This window comes from Sceloporus occidentalis, unplaced genomic scaffold (genome assembly GCF_023333645.1).
Source record: "Sceloporus occidentalis isolate IW3139 unplaced genomic scaffold, rSceOcc1.0.p SCAF_7, whole genome shotgun sequence".
In the NCBI taxonomy this organism is placed as follows: domain Eukaryota; kingdom Metazoa; phylum Chordata; class Lepidosauria; order Squamata; family Phrynosomatidae; genus Sceloporus; species Sceloporus occidentalis.
This window is the reverse complement of record NW_028316987.1, coordinates 71,491,151-71,508,278: the sequence shown is the minus strand read 5'-3', so window position 1 is coordinate 71,508,278 and position 17,128 is coordinate 71,491,151. Positions and strand designations below refer to the sequence as shown.

At 39.8% G+C, this 17,128-nt stretch overlaps 1 protein-coding gene across 1 annotated transcript in view; it reads left to right on the top strand.

The window, feature by feature from the left end:
* Window positions 1-290: 290 nt before the first annotated feature.
* The window catches only part of MINDY3 (MINDY lysine 48 deubiquitinase 3), a 44,512-nt gene continuing 27,674 nt past the window's right edge, over window positions 291-17,128 (top strand). The window contains exons 1-5 of the mRNA XM_089533307.1: window positions 291-396; window positions 1,500-1,811; window positions 8,876-8,955; window positions 9,610-9,667; window positions 11,744-11,917. Coding sequence (XP_089389433.1) covers window positions 1,715-1,811; window positions 8,876-8,955; window positions 9,610-9,667; window positions 11,744-11,917 — 409 coding nt within the window. The 5' untranslated portion in view covers window positions 291-396; window positions 1,500-1,714. The remainder of the gene's footprint in view (window positions 397-1,499; window positions 1,812-8,875; window positions 8,956-9,609; window positions 9,668-11,743; window positions 11,918-17,128) is intronic.

Below are 17,128 nucleotides of genomic sequence, written 5' to 3'. Positions count from 1 at the left end.
GGCGGGGCTCACAACCGCGCTTCTGATTCGACCAGAGCTTGTTCGGTGCCGGGTCTTATTGTCAAGCTTCTACGATATGATTGGTCTGCTGTCGTGCTTATCAAACCGTTTCGTCCAATCAAATGGAGCGCGTCTGCGCCTGTGCGACTCCTCCCTAACCCTCCTCTGTGAGAGTGTTTAAACTCCCTTGAGTCTAAAGAGGGTGGGCAAAAAAGAGAAAGAAAGAGAGAAGCTCGTTTCTGATTGGACCAGAGGCTTGTTTGTCATGGGCTGCTCCAATCAGAACCGTCGGTAACGAGGGAGCCCTCGTAGAATACTAGTAATGAAAAGGAAGGAAGGGAGGAGCGAGTCAGACGGGCGGAGGAAGCTGCCGGAGTTGGGAGAGTGGGAAGGCGGGTCGGTATAATAGGCACAAACGGGGAGGAAGGGAGGGTCCGGGTGGGACTGCGGAGGTAAGTTTCCCCGAAGGAAACCTCCGAAGGGCTCCGCTGCCGGCCTTCGCCTCCTTTGAGGCGCTGGGCCTCGTCCCCAGCCCTGCTTCCTCCTCCTTTATTGAAGAAATAACCCGGTTTGAGACCGCTTTAACTACCCTGGCTCAGCGCTAGGGAATTCTGGGAACTGTAGTTCTGCGAGGCGTTTAGCCCTCTCTGTCAGATTGCTCTGGGGCCACAATGAACTACAATCCCCACGATTCCCTAGCCTTGGGCCAGGGCAGTTAAAGCGTGGGTTCTTTCTGCAGTGTGGGTTAGACTAATATATTGGTCCAAAGCACAGTGCAGAAATAATCCAGTTTGAGACCGCTTTAGCTGCCCTGGCTCAATACTAGGGAATTCTGGGAACTGTAGTTCATTGCAGCACCAGAGCTAAATGTCACACAGAACTACAGTTCCCAGAATTCCCTAGCATTGAGCCAGGGCAGCTAAAGCGGTCTCAAACTGGATTATTTCTGCACTGTGTTTGGACCTCATTGAGCCATGGCTCTTGAAAGTGGTGCAAAACTGCATTCATTCTATAGCACAGATCAGACTAATGTATTGGTCCAAAACACACTGCAGAAATAACCCAGTTTGAGACCGCTTTAACTGCTCTGGCTGAGTGCCAGGGGATTCTGGGAACTGTAGTTCTGTGTGACATTTAGCTGTGGTGCTTCAGCGAAGTGCAGTTCCCAAGATTCCCTAGCACTGAACCAGGGCAGTTTAAGCGGTCTCAAACTGGGTTATTTCTGCAGTGTGTTTTGGACCAATATTAGTCCAATCTGCACTACAGGATTAATGCAGTTTCACACCACTTTAACTGTCCTGGCTCAGTGCTAGGGAATCCTGGGAATTGTACTATATTTTAGCACCATGGCTCTCTGACAGAGAAGGCTAAATGTCTCACAAAACTACAACCCCCTGAATTCTCTAGCATTGAGCCAGGGCAGTGTAAGCGGTCTCAGACTGGATTATTTCTGCAGTGTGTTTTGGACCTCTTGCACTGACACCGGTTCTTTCCCGCAGGCCCTCCAGCCCGGGGTCGTCATCGTCGGTGCCACTTCCTCTTCTACTTTTCCTCGGAGCAGACGCCTCGCTTGCCGGTTCCCGCCTCTGCCCATGTTGAGGGAAAGTGGGTGGGCAGCCGCCTCTCAGCTTCTTCTCCATCGCCGCCACCGCCTTCTTCTGGTGTCTCCCTCCAGGAGGAGTCTGCGGAGCCACCCAGCCAGAGAGCCGCCCCCATGGCTGAAGTAGGGCAGGAGGTCATCCACCTGGTGTGGGGCAAGAAGCCTGGCTCCCAGGGCCTCGCAGACACCATCTTCTGCCGCTGGGCGCAAGGTACATCTCCCACTTCTTCACCTGCCCCCTCAAGGATTATCCACGGGTGCATCTCTGTGTGTGTGTGTGTTGTGTACCTTCAAGTCGTTTCCGACTTATGGCGACCCTCAGGCCAACCTATTATTGAGCCCATACAGACAGGCCAAAAATAAAGCAGCTTCAGTTCACTTTGGAGGTATGCTGTTTAAATGATGCATGCGTCCTAAGATGCCAAAAGCCATGCCAAAACCACGCTTCATTCCTAAGGAGTCATAGTCCAAGTCTCAAAGTATACCCCAAGCTGATTCTTCTCATCAAAGATTATCCATGGGTATAATGCAGTTTGACAACACTCTGAGTGCTTGTTTTATGTTCGTTGGGTGTTAACATTGCTTTACCATCCAACAGTCGTACCTCTATTGGCAGCTCAAAGATTCTTCCCTTTGATCCAGGAGTTGTAACATCAATTTCCTTCCCCCTCAGAAGCTTCTAAGAAGAGTGAAGCAGTGGTATTATGTGTGGGATCACAGCTGCTGTTATTTATACAGATCTGAGCTGCTTAGGGCTGGGAGGTGGGTGCTAAATTTGCACTTTGGATAATAAGGTCCTTTCTTTGCTCTTCCACTCCTCCCCAGTTTCTCAGATGTGATAGGTAAAATGTGACACACACTTCTTGTTTAGCCATTGCTTTAAATTTCTCCTTTTTTCACCCCCAAGTGGACAAGAAGGGATTCATGTGTATCATAATCATGATATACTGTAATTATGATGGCTGTAAAAAGACTTCCTTCACAACCCCAACCTCTCTCTTTTTAAAAGATGATTTTTGCATGCTATAATTAGGAAACTATTTAAGTGTGTAGTAATCATGGTTTATTACAACCAGAAAGCATTTACAATCCTTATCCGTGGATTCAAATATCCATGGCTTGAAAATATTTGAACAATACATAAATTTTATATAAGGGGCACTGTTTTACTGTCCTCTGTATTTAATGGGACTTGAACATCCATGGATGTTTGTATCTACGGGGGTTCCTGGAACCAAACCAGAACAGATACCAAAGGTATTTGCTATGACCAACTGGGGAATCACGCTGTCTTTTTTATATCCAGTTCCCTTATTTATAGCCATTTCTCCTAACTTTATTTAATCCTAAGTACACTGCCCAGAAAACCTTGGTTAGTACACCAAAGTGAATATCACTAGAATACTGCTAGTAATACAAAGCTTATTAGAACTATGTTGAAACTAGTGGTATTGTTTGTTTCACTTTGGTGGAGGCTTGGGCCCTCTGCTTACATATGATCAAGCAACACCAATGTGATCTATACAAGATAGTACTTACTGGAACTAAGTTGCTTAGTCATATGTAAGCAGAGGGCCCAAGCCTTCCTTGAGCTGATCAGTCTAATTATGACTCTTTCTTCTGATGGTTTGCACATTGTTTTACTGCATGTGATGTATGGTTTGATAGCACTGAGAAGATCCCTGGTGCCAGACAGTTCAAGCACCTACAAAATTGCTCTGGATAACCAGGAACTTAATTTTTCCTCCCGTGATCCTCAGTAAGGCAGGATTTTACAAACCATTTGGCTTGGGCTTTGACAGCCTTTTAGTATCTTCAAATCATGTCAGATGCCTACCCCCCAACATTTTTTGCTCTCTTCTTGATCCTGGCTTACTCAACAGAAGTAATGGAATAGCACTGATAATGATGTTTATCAATAGCTTGGCCATGAATAATAAATGTAAAAACAACAAACTCATCTTTGTTATTGCAGATGCACATGTATTGCAGTTGGGGATTTTTTTTTCTAACCTGAAAGTTTTGTGTATGCTTGGTTGAACACCTTTATTTTAAAAAAAATTGTAGAAGAATATTGTAAATTGCAAATTGGTTACTGTGGGAGAAGGGAATAATGAAATACAGAATCTTAGCCAATAAGAATAACACCTAGGTCGGAGCACAATTTTGAAAGCTGGGTTTTGCAATCTAAGCAACATTTAGAACTATTCCTTGTGCTCTAGCCTCTTGCTAGGCAAAAGCTTAACCCTTCTCAGCAATTTTCAGCTATGATTTTGGCTATATCCTTTTTTTAGAAGTATTTACTTTAGGATTTATTTATTTATTGAGCATTGTGGGATTTTAGATCTTGTGGGCTAATCCAATAACACATTTAAAACAGCTACTAGTGCAACCTAGTCAGTGACATATACAGAGGCAGGAAAGATTTACAGTCCTCCCTCTTAATTCACAGGGGATCCGTTCCACCGCCCCTCCTCCCTCGCGAATTTGGCAATCCACAGATATATTCAAGCCCCACAGACTTGAATGGCTGCACACCTCTGTGCATGGCCTTGTGCGTGCGCCATGGGCACGCACCCCATTAACTTTAATGGAGGCCACCCCTCCTCAGATAATCAAAACCGCGGATCTTAAGTCCGCAAAACCGGAGGGGCAACTGTATTAGCAGTGTTAAATAACTCAAAAGGCAAAAGTAGCATGCCCAGTGCTGGGAGAAGAGCAGCTGCATGGTATCTGCACCAGCCAAGATGGGCCCAGGTAACTCCCTGATATTCTACTGAAAAAGCATCAACAATGCAATAATGTCATTGGTATGGGGCTGACAACACTTAATCCATTCCATCCTCTGTCTCCCAAGAGAAAGTTGAAGTGCCTGTGAAATGCACATTGATGAAATAATTGTTTTTAAAGTTATAAGTTTGCAGAAGAAATGAACAGACATTTACCTCAAGGATATAAACTGGAGGCATCATTGGGCTTTCTGCTGCAGACAAGTGCTGCTGCTTGTATCTGTTAGCAAAATTTACTGTATATACTCATGTATAAGTCTAGAAGTTTAGGTCAAAAAATTTACCCCAAGAACCTAAGTCGACTTATCCATGGGTCAATGTAGATACTGTACTTTAACTCTCATTTTTAAAAAATGGGACCATCCCCTGGTGAAAGGCACGAGTGTAATTTGCCCTGGAAGCACTGACCTCCTAATCTCTCATCCATCCAGCCTTTAAAGTGAGTAAAGAGTTATGTCTGTTGGAATTTTTTAAGTTCTTTGGCATTGTTTTCCTTTTCTTCATCATTTAGATCCTTTGTTACCTGACCCTAAGTTTTACCGTCAACTTATCCATGGACCATATCAAAATCCATAATTTTGGCCGCCAAATCTGCTCTTGACTTGTTCTGTGCATGTGTTCATAGTTTTTATCACATGCTATCTGTGATGAATTGCAGAGCTCAAGTGTTACAGAATCATGCTTTCAGTGTGCATCTGTCATGTTTTGTGCAAGTGATTCACTTTATCCAGTATGTTCTTTAATTAAACTGTTCCCTCTTATATGTGCAGTACCATTTTTGACATTGTAACATATTTTCTGTTTGTTTTTTCATTATACAGATATCTTACATTGATTGTGTGTCACATCTCATGGTGTGGGTGCTGTTCAGTTTTCTGGGGCTTATTTGTGATTTTGATTATGCTGTTTTTAATTATTGATCACCCATTTCCTTATATACTTCCTAGCCTGGTGCCCTTAGTGCTCCTTTTCTAATGTGGATTTAATTGGAAAACATCTTGAAGTCTTCATAACTGGATTGAATGTAAGGAGGCTGTATGTCAGGAGTGCCCTATTTTTGGCAGCTGCATGTATCTGATTTGTTTGGGGGATTCTGAGGTCTGCATATGGTGTGATTATGTGTTATGAGTATTTACTGGAACCATGGAGCTCCCAGAGTATTATAGTGTTTGAGAGATTATTCCATGATTTTGCAGCATGAACACAAAATAGAACCTTGATACTGATTATAATTTCCCATGTTTATCCTTCATAACACACAGCCTCCACTTCATGTTCCTTGGAAGGCCTTTCATGCGTCAGCATCTCAGTCCAGGTTACTTGATACAGGGAGTGACCTTTTGGCTGCCCAGGTGCAAGGTGAAACTCCATAATTTGTATAGTACAAAACCACCCTGTAAATACTTATGTATAAGTCTAGAAATTTTGGCCAAAAAACCTGAGTTAAATCCCCCTCCCCAAATAAAAAACCTGAGTTGACTTATCCATGACTCAGTTTTGCCACTATACTTTAACTCTTACTTTAAAAAGAAGCATCCCCTTGTGAAAGGCAAGAGTGTAATCTGCCCTGGAAGCACTGACCCCCACTTTTCTCTCTCATCCATCTAGCCTTGAGTTTGAGCACAAACAGTTAAGCCTTGAGGAATTTTGTAAGTTTGTAAAAAAACAGAACAGAAAATATTACATATTCCATTTCCCCTATTTTTCTATTTAAAAAAAGCTCCAGAAGAAAACAGGAAAAAGTTTTCCCCTCAGTGTTTTTTAAGGGACTCCACATCTCTAATTGTGATACAGAATCTTCATTTCCTAGTATATGTCAAGTTATTTAGAATCACATATAACCTTCCTTTTTAAAATGTTAAATTATAAACAGTTCTCTAGCCTGTGCCAAATGATTAGAATATAGCCCTTTTCAGTGGTTCCTGTAATATCTTTACAAAGGTTATTTGTGTTTGTATTATTAATATTATTTGCAGAAAGTGTTCACACATATATTGAAATGGGAAATGAAGCTTGTGTCTGCTTTCCTTTTGCTTTGTTGGTTGTTCCCATTAGCCACTGGAAAAGCTAAGCAAAAGTGATGTATTTGTACACTCTGCTCATTCTAGTACTTCAGTTATCTCAAAATAATAAGTTGCTGTAGATTGAAGCTGACCTACAAAAAACAGATAGTTCAGTACACAATGAAACGAATCAGCAAAGCACAACTATTTGTAGTTGAACAGTATCATAGAGCCCAAACAGACAGGCCAAGATAAAGCTGGTTCAGGTCACTTTGGAGGTATGCTGTTTAAATAACACACACATCTTAAGCCAGAAGCTGCACCAAAGCTGTGCTCCAATCCTTAGGACTGGAGTGTGGCTTTGGTGCAGCTTCCAACCTCAGGATGCATGCAGCATTTAAATAACATACCTCCAAAGTGACCTGAAACAGCTTTATCTTGGCCTGTCTGTTCAGGCCCATAAAGGACTTAACAGTATTCATGCTTGAATGGAACCCTATTGTAGAACCATACTGAAAGTATTCACTTGATGTTATGACCATATTTTTCTGTATCTGAACTTTGTCGTTACTGTAGCCCCAGACTTATTCCTTAAAACGTACAGTGTGATTTAGTGGTGACCTCTGAAATATCTGTTGCAGCATTGTACAAAAACTCCTTTGTGTCCTCATTTAAGAATGGGGATGGCTATTCATTAAAACTAATGAATTAAAGTAACACTTCTATTAGTGTGAGGGTTTGAGGAAATCCAAGTGGTGTTTTCCAAGCCAGGTTGTTCACATTTATGTGATTATCAGAAATCAATAACTTTTGCAGAATTGATGAAAGATATATGTGTAGTGTAGGAGAGAGTATGTTGGATATGCTGCTGTTTGGCAGGAGTCGCATACTTCTAGCAGTGATGGCAAACTTATGGCACACGTGCCAGAGGTGGCACTCAGAGCCCTCTCTGTGGGCACACATGCTATTGCCCTAGCACAGAGTTTGCCAGAGTTTCTTACTAGAAAGCCAGAGGGATGTGGCGCTTTGCAATAAATAGGTGCAGTCTGGGTTGCAGTTTGGGCACTGGGTCTGTAAAAGGTTCACCATCACTGTTCTAGAATGTATGGTCATTTCCTAGATGGAATAATGGAAACTAAACAGTCACAGAAACAATCCTCTTGTTGTTCCAGCACTTATAATTTTTGTCACATTTTGACAGAAGAAAGATTGGAGTAGAAAAACTTTAAAAATTTCAAGCAGTAACACTTACCATATATACTCACACTCATGTATAAATTGAGGGCAGGTTTGGGGGCTAAAGTTATGGATTTTGATATGAGTCATGGGTAAGCCAAGGATAAAACTTAATGGCCTATAGGATATAAAGAAAAAATTGAGAGGAAAGCAGTGCCAATGAACTTCTGGCGGGCATAACTGTGTGTTCATCCAAAAGGCTATATGGACGAGGAAGAAACTACACTAAATGGTGGCTGTGTGATGGAGGAAAGCAAAGCAAAGAAACTAACGATTATGGTCTGAAACAGGCAGCAAAAAATGGCTTCCATCTATTTTGGGGGTGGGGGTGCACATGATGCATGCCCTGAAAGTTGCATTGGCCACATGCCAAGAGCATTCAAACCCAGAAGAACTGACACAAAAAGGAGCGTGGAAAAGCTGCTCCTGCTGGTTGGCAGGTTGGAGACCATGGCAGCAGCCCGGATTGGACTCGGAACCATGCAGTCACCGCTGTCCTGTGCCAGAGGCCGCCACAACCTGCTGGTCTGTATGACCTCTAGGTTAGCAGTAATTACAGCCTTTAACATTAATGTGATAAATTTGCTTCATTTTAACCTAGAAAAGCTGACAAGCATACACAAATGTGAAGTCAAAGGCTTTCAGGGTCGGAATCCATAGTTTTTTGTGGGGTTTTCAGGCTATGTCTTACTCAGACCCTTCAAAGCTCTCTTGATTCTCCTTTGAGAGGAAGCACCAAAAAACTACCACGGCTGCCATCTTCCTGCCCAAGCATTCAAAAAGGTCAGCAGTGGCACCACAGCGGAAAGAGTAAATGAAATCAGTGCCTTTTTTAGGTATTCCCAGGACACACCAAGCTGTCACCTTTTGCCATTGCTTAGAAAAGAGGATGGTTCCTTTTTTTGGTAAGAGCTGAAGTACAGTACTTTGACCCATGGATAAATTGACTCAGGTTTTTTGGGTTGGTTTTTTTTGAGTATACATGAGTATGTGCAACACATACTTCACCCTACGCACTGGTATGGTGAAATTTCCTGAGAACATTATTACAACTAATTGTTGCTGTGAAAAGGACTGAGCAAGGCTCTTTAGGAAATATTGTGCTGAGATTAGGAATATTGAAAACAGCTATCTGCACTTTGACCCTAACAAACAGCAAGAAGCCTTTATCAAGAAGAATCTTGTGTCTATTAGCTAACATTACACTTTGGAAACAACTACATCATCATTTTGGTTCCTCTTTTTAGGGTTTGTATTCAGTGAATCAGAATCTACTGCCTTAGAACAATTTGAAGGAGGCCCTTGTGCTGTGATTGCACCCATTCAGGTAATAATAGAAATTTAACACATGTATTTTTGTGCCTTCTGTTCCATAGTTCATGTGATAATTTACCTGCAATGGACAACTACACACTGTCTTTTGCAAATGCAATAGGGTTTCCTTTCTAAATGTGCTCTGTGCACAATACTCTGTACTAAATAAAACTGAATTTAAAAATGCAAACGCTGGATTGAACCAGTTTAGTCTGCACATTCATTTAAATGCAGTATGCATAAAATTTCACAAATACCTAATTTAGATAAGTTAGAAATACAAATCAAAGAACTAATTTGTCTGTTCCACATATTTCTGCAGCACTGACTTCTAATAAAGGTAACTGATGTTTTAATCCTCTTGGGTAGAGGTAGATTTGCAGTTTTATTCTTGGTCTTCAAAGAAACTGTAACTGCATGTGAATGTTGTCCCTTTTTTGTACAACATCTTGCTGTAGTTAAAACAGTCTGTAATTGCTCTTTTGTCTATAATGGTTAAAGGATAGAGGCCTTTTGCACCGCACTGGGAAAAAAGTTTTCAGTAATTGGGAATACACATACACACACATACAAACATATTTAAATCAACATTGAAAATGGAAACACTTTGCACCACCAGAGAACTAATGTTACATTTCTGATATGTCAATCTTGTCTTTAATATAAGGCATTTCTTCTGAAGAAGCTTTTTGCTTGTGAGAAATCTACCTGGAGACAATGTCAAGGTAACTACAAACCTGCTTCCTCATGTAGGATTTTCATACAGCACTTGACAGTAATGCTGTGCTATGATGCACTAAGCTAAACAATTTTGTTCATGAGCAATCCTGAATAATCTTCGGCTGCAGTAATTTGATAATGCATGTGTACACTAATTACAGCATTTGTTAATGATTTTGTAGTAAGAGAATACAGAATTGAACATTATGAACTTCAAATGAGGCAGCAAGAAAACTCCAGACCTTGAAAACAGAATAATTGTGCAAATTAGGGAAGTGTAAAAAGTGTCATGAGTGCATGCCTTACCACAATTGGATTATCTTACTGTTTTTGTAAACTTGAATTTTCTTCACTTTTGGACTAGAAAAGGTGTGTTAGGATTCATTTGTCATTGTGTTTAATAGAGAGAAGAAGAGGAAGCCAGGTTAATAAGGATCTTTTTAATTGCTCTCGAACAAAAATTACCCATGTCCTTGAACATCTGGCAGACTTGTCAAACAGAATAAACAAATGCATGGCTGGTAAATGAACATATTTGGATTGTTTAAATTGTAAAACACATCTACCATGTACATTGTTCATAGTCAGTACTAATATAGTTAAAACAAGCATAACTTTTAAAACAATATAGATTGAATTAACATATTATGTCAGTACATGCATTTAAAAATGCCTTGGCAATAGGTTCCTCTGCGCTGAACCACTTTTGATCCTTTTTAGAATTCAAATAATTTTCTCCTTCCCTCCTGCTGGCAGAAATTAGTGCATGTGTGAGTGACAGAGCGAAGAGTAGTTTGCTTTAGGCATGGTGCTAAGTTATGATTTATTGCTATATGGATGAACTTACTGACATTCCCTCCTTTCTAATACCCTTCAGCATGGCAGAAGACAGTAGAGTGTTCTGTTTCCAGGTTTAAACTCATTTCAGTATACTGACTTGTTGAACTATTTTAAAAAAACAAAAACAAATTATAATCATAAATTATGATTTTACATTGCCTTGTTTTATTACATGCTAGTTTTAAACTAGTCATAATTTGGACTAGTTCTAACATAATTAAAAAAAACTTCAGTTATTTTAAATCAGAAAGCAAAAGTTTCTGATCTCTTGGTTGCACTAGAGGAGTAGAAGAGAGGAAAAGGTGTGAGAGCCCACAATTTGTGCAGGTTCCTTCCCACATCTCTGAATCCCTGTTTAGAGTAGTGATGGCGAATCCTTTTGGGTCCACGTGTTGGGGATGGGGCTCCTGCAACTTGGAGGAAGGGCTGTGTGCCAGGGGTGGGACTTCCATCCTCTGGCGGAGAGGTTTCTGGGGTGGGACATCTCCCCCTGCCCTTTCCCCGGCCTCCAGCTGTCTCTGAGAGACAGCTAGATGCAGGGGAAGATCCGGGAGGGGGGCCACAGGCGTGTACCTGTTGCTGCTCCTCTTGCCCTTCCTCCAGCTGGGCCCATGGGGAGGAGAAGGAGTGGCACGTGCCTCGTCCTCCTCCCTCTGGACCTGTCCTGACCCCCTGCTGTCCCTGGGGAGACAGCTGGGGGTCAGGCAGCGTCCATGGGGAGGAGGAGGAGTGGGCACATGCCCCGTCCTCCTCCCCTCTCCATTTTCTGGCTTCCAGCTGTCTCAGATAGACAGCTGGAGGCTGGGAAATGGCAGGGAGGAGGAGGAGGAATGGGCATGTGTATGCCTGTTCCTCCTTATCCCTGGACCATGCAGGGCAAAATGGCATCGTGTGCCACCTGTGGCATGTGTGCCATAGGTTTGCCATCATGGGTTTAGAGCTATGCCTGAAAAAGTTTGGTGGAGAAGCATGAGAATGAGTTGGGGCATGAGCCAAACTGAGAAGAACTCTGCCTGTATGCTTTTCTCTCTTCTCATCACTCTACAGCAAGTTTAACTAGCAACTGAGGTACTAGGTAATTGCCACGTTATACCTTTGTCCATTGCCACCTCCTAAGCGGCTTTAAACCTGGTAAGATATAAACAAAGCACTGGATCAGATGCAATAACGGATATTGCCAGATGTGTTGCATACAACTTCGCCGTCAAAAATTCTGTTTGTTCTGGTTTTCAATATTTCAGAGGAAGAGCAGAAGAACCTCCTTTGCCATACATTAAGTGAAATTTTGGAACTGGCTTGTTCTGATCATTCAGAATCGTATTGTATGGTAACATGGCAAAGAGGGAAAGCTGCAGACGAAACTGCTAGTATTTCTGAGAGTCCAGCTGAATCAAGCCATCAAGAGGAGCAGCCCTGTAAGATATGTCTTGTGTAGCATGATTTCAAGCAGTCCTTTTGTGTTTTTGTAGCAAGATTTTTATAACATGATTTCTTCTGCACAAAAATCTTACTTTTTCTTATGCTGACACTGATCATGTGTTATATCTGACTTCTCTTACCTAATACTGATAGACTTTATGCTTCCAGAATTAAACTATGCTATAGATGTATTATGTCACTTTAATTTGAATATTTTAACAATAACACTTGACTGTAGTATTGCATCCCGTTTTATGATATCAAACCACCAGCCTAATAAAGATAAGAGCTATGAAAATTAGATTAAAAAGTGCCCCATTAAATTAGGCCACTTTATATACTGTATAAAATTCTATTTAAGAGTTTACACAACCATTAGATGTTAGGTATTATCACAGAAGAAGCATCCTGCCCTCAGCCTCTTGTAAGATGGCTATTGCAGTAATATATGTTCATAGCCTTTTTAAAAAATCTTCAGAAATATTTATGTGTAACTTTATGTCAGATTCTGATTAATAGGTTGGGATCCTAACACTTGCCAACTTTGGGAGTTATCGCCTAAACAAAGCACTGCTTATGGGAAGTTCCCACTGATGGAAGGGAGAGGGAAACTTTGGCTAGTTTCCCATTTCCTTGCACTGCCTTCTAATAAATATACCCCAGGAGACTAGAGATCCTCTTGACAGAAGTAGCACTCCATGAAAATTGTTCCACCTCTTCTGCTAATAAGATCCTGGACTGGATATTAATCCCAGCTGTGAATGGAAGGAGGTATTCTGATTGCCAAAGTCTAGTTAAACTCAAGATTCATAAATAAATTCACTAATATTTGTTTAATTTACTGATAGCCTTAATAAAATATATTTCTTTAAGGGGAGCAACTTTCAGACTGTTTTATCCCCTCCATTTAAAAAAAAATCTGTTGTTTCTCATGATTGTTTTGATATTAGTTTTCTTAATATTTATCTAATTTCCACCTGTAGCCCAATTCATTTGGCACTGTCATATCCTGGAGTCATGCAGAATGGAAAGAGTCTTTCCCACTAAGGAGAGGCAGTTAATGACCCTTTAATCTGTTTAGTTAATTGGCAGTGTTAGTGTTAAACTGGTATTGTTAGTTAAATGTCTCTCTCCAAATAAGCAAATAGACATTTTAGTTATATGTGACTATTAAAGGCTATGAGAAAATAAATCTTGCTCATAAAGATACTTCAATTAACATTCTCACCATGAAAAGTATTAATCTTTTTGACTGCAGCTACTTGTGGTAGGAATATATTGGGAAACCAATGATTCCATGAATCTTCTCAAAAGTACCTTTATTGGTAACTTCTGGTAAAGTCAGGCTCAATTACCAGCTACTGTTTTCATACTATTAGTATATTCTTTTGTATATGTGCTTGACGTTTAACAGCTTGATTTGGGTACCTCCTGATTTTCAGATTTATACAGATATACCTCAGTTAACAAACTGGATATGTTCCTGGACATTAAGAAAAGTTGGCTCCACAGGCAGGAATATCATGGATCGAATAGAAAACATCAAGGGGGTAGCCATGTTGGCCATATAGCAAATTCAATAACATCAAAAACCCACCAAATAGTATACTTCCTTTGCAATAACAAAGGAAATAATAAAAAAAAAATAATGACCTAACAAAGGAGCCTGTGGCCTCACAAAGATGGAGATATATTGGATTGAAAAGGAAGTATGTTTTTGTGTTGCAAATGGTTGTTAAATTTCCTGGACTTGGAGAATCTCCTAGTAGCCACATAGCCAGAAGGAGGAGGTACCAGCCTGTAAGAAATGCCCCTCCATACCATCTGAACTGAGAACAAAAATAGCAAAATGCAGTCCCATAACATCTTCAATTTTTTCTCTTATATGGTTTTTAACGTCTTGCCTGATGAAGAAGTCAGTAGAGCTTCAGCAGCTTGCAACATGTATATTATGCATTTTCGTTGATCCAATAAAGGTATCACTATTTGGTGGATTTATGATGTTAACGGATATATAGGGATAGGTTCTTAATTCACAAAAAAGGAAGAGTACTTTGTTACAGCAAACTTTTTTATTCAGAACTAACAATACGACAATATAACAGATGTGATAGGAAACTACCTAAGCCTTGCATAGGTAAACAAAAACATTTTGAATCTTCTAGAAAACACTTGAAAGCTTTTTCCAAAATATATCCAGGGGTGACTTTTTTCCACTAGCCTCCACTCTTAGGATTTCTATTTTGGTGGCTTTGCTTAGGTGATCTATGGTTTTTTATTTGTTTGTTTGTTTGTTTTTAACATGATGGGGTAGCCAGTATGACAAGTTTATCAAATCTCCCCTTTTCTCTCTATTTTGCTGTTCGGTAAGGGATTCTAAGGGCAGCTGCTGCTTATTCTACCTGTTGTAGGCAGGCACTCAGAGCTACAGTAGGATTGGCTAGAGCAAAATCCTGCTCTTCCCCAGTTCAACATACATTGCACTGTATCCTGCAGACATACTGCTGCATCTCTGCACCAAATTTCTATCTTTCTCCAGTTCTCCTTCATTATCATTCCAGTGCCAGTGTTGCTTTAAAAACTTCCAGCCAGACAGAAGACAGGAAGAAAAGGGGGTGGCTGGAGAGCTGAGCATAAAAAGAATTTGTAAAAAGGAGCTTCTTTGTTCAACTTTGTTAACCGAGGTATGCTTGTATTTCACTTTAAGTTAGTTTTGATGATATGACTATGTGTTCAATAAAGAACAGTACCCTGATTATTTTGTCTTAGACATAAGGCTCTAAGTATATCTGTAGAGCTGAGTTTTAAAAATCAACAAATAAAACCATATTGATCTGATACAGTCCCTGAATATTCTCACATTAAAATGTGTCCATTGCAGAAATTTCCACCAGATTTGTTTGTATCATTTAACACATCAGTCCTAAATGCATTGTATAGAACTGAGTCTCATAAATATTAGTACAAACCAGTTCCATGTAATGTTGAGCTGAGAAGACTACAAAGCTTTTAGGAGTCTTATCTTGCCTAGTGATCAAAATGTACACAAAATAATTTATTTTCTGGGTACCTGCATGTTTTGATGAAGAATACTAGAATCCTTACACTGGGAATATCATCTGGTACTAAAGCAAATTTTGCTTGCCTTAACTCATTGAACCATCTTGTAGTGTACTTGAAGTTTAGCAAAACCTTTTGTGCCAAATAATAAAACCTGATCTCTTAAGGTTTCGCAACACTCTGTCTTTTTATAATTGGTTTTTCCCTATAGCCCAGTTTAATCTGTGTTTCCTAAGAAATGATGCTAAACTTGTAAGGCTAGAAGTGAAGTTTAGTTTATTACTCCAAGTGCATCCTCAGGATATAGTTAGAGGATTCTATCTGTAAGAGACGCAAGCTTAATCAATGAGATTTACATAAATGACTCACCATTCAACTATTGAATGTATGGGTCTACTCTGGTTGGGAGTACCAGTACAATTTAAGCCACTGACTTCCTTGCTCCATGTTGGGTCACAGAAGGGAATATTTGTGACACAGCCAGCACTGCAGCCTTACTTTCCCTTCTAGTAGTAAAATCTATTCATATACAGTATATAAAATGGGAGGTGGATTTTCTACAATCAAGATTATTCTGTCTGGTATCAGCTCCCTGTGTTTACCTTGCCACTCTCTTCAACAATAACATATTTATTGTCACACTGTTAAAGTTGGGTTTTGAAAGTCTTAATCTGAATGCTTAAATGCACAGAATGACTGTAAAGAATTGGTGTAGAATCTGACATTGAGCATAAAATGGGATGTAATACTGAAAGTCACTTTAAACAACCCCCCCCCCCAAAGTAATCAATAAATGCAAAGCCTGTATTTTAGTCCTTGGTAGACAGTGGGGTATGCTTATGTCCATTTCATAAGGTAAGGATTTCAGTTGATTCCTGGCACTGCATAATCTATTCCACACATACTTTTAAATTCTGGTCTTGATTATAGCCCCCTGTTCCACCAATATCTCCCAGAGTTGAAGGCCTGTAGGAGGAGTGTCTGCCAGGAAGAGAAATGGCAGCTTACTTTTTCTGTTTACATATGTCTCTGCATTTTAGCTGTAATCTTCTGACAAATTATGGGAACCAAAATTATTTTTATATACCACATTGTTATGACTTGTGGTTTCTCTGCCATATCCTATAGGACAAAAGTAGCAAAAAGGAAATGGTTGGAATACCCTTCTGATGGATTCTACTTCTAACCATGCATGTGTTGACAGCTGCAAAATCATAAAAGTTTGTGATATTGATGTAGATTTTGCAGTAAAGATTTTGCATTTTACTTTTTTATTCAATTAAATAGTGAATTTACTTTGGTAGACCATGTTTTTGTACACATCGGACTTACAAAATAAAGGTTTCACATTTTTTTTGTACTCATTTAAACAAACAAATAAATAAACAGTGCTACTGTCACTTAAAAAGTCCCATTTCATATTTATTTCAATAATGTTTGTGCTCCTCTCTTCACATTTCTACTGGCATTCTATTTAGTTTAACCATGTCTGTGAAACTGGCAATAGTAATTGGTCCATATATTGTACAAAGTTTAGTTGTATCATCTGCTTGATGTTGGGCACACTGATAACGTTTGCTATCCATTATTATAATGGTGCAAGTTCACAGGTTCAGCAATTGCTTTATGTCATAATTCCCCCAGATGATCTGTTTTTCATAATTATAACTAGCACAGTTCAAAGTGTTCTTTTAGCTATGAAGTCTAGGGTAAGGTCTATTTCTAAGAGGATGTCATTCTTGTATTATAATCTGAATCACAGAAACTGCAGTGTTGTGAATTCTTCCCCTATGTTGTTAATACTGGAATTTTGCTTTAATGAGAGTGGCTGTGCATCTGCACTTATTTCTTTGGCATGTAGCTAAATTTTTATGGTAATCATTTAAATTTTATTATTCTTGCTATCTGTTAAATTCAGTAATCATGCTGATTCCATTCAATTTATACTTTGTGCACAAAGTAGTGATTGGCCAGGTCCCAGTCAGATGATGGGAAAAGCTCTCTTTAAGAAAGGAGGAAAAGGTGATATAAAATCTGAACCTGGGAAGGCACTAGATGCTGTATTTTTTCCTGCTGTTAGCTTCTCTATTACATAGAAAAAAGAAAAAAATATTGCTTAAAAATTAATATGCTTTTAATTGTTGAGA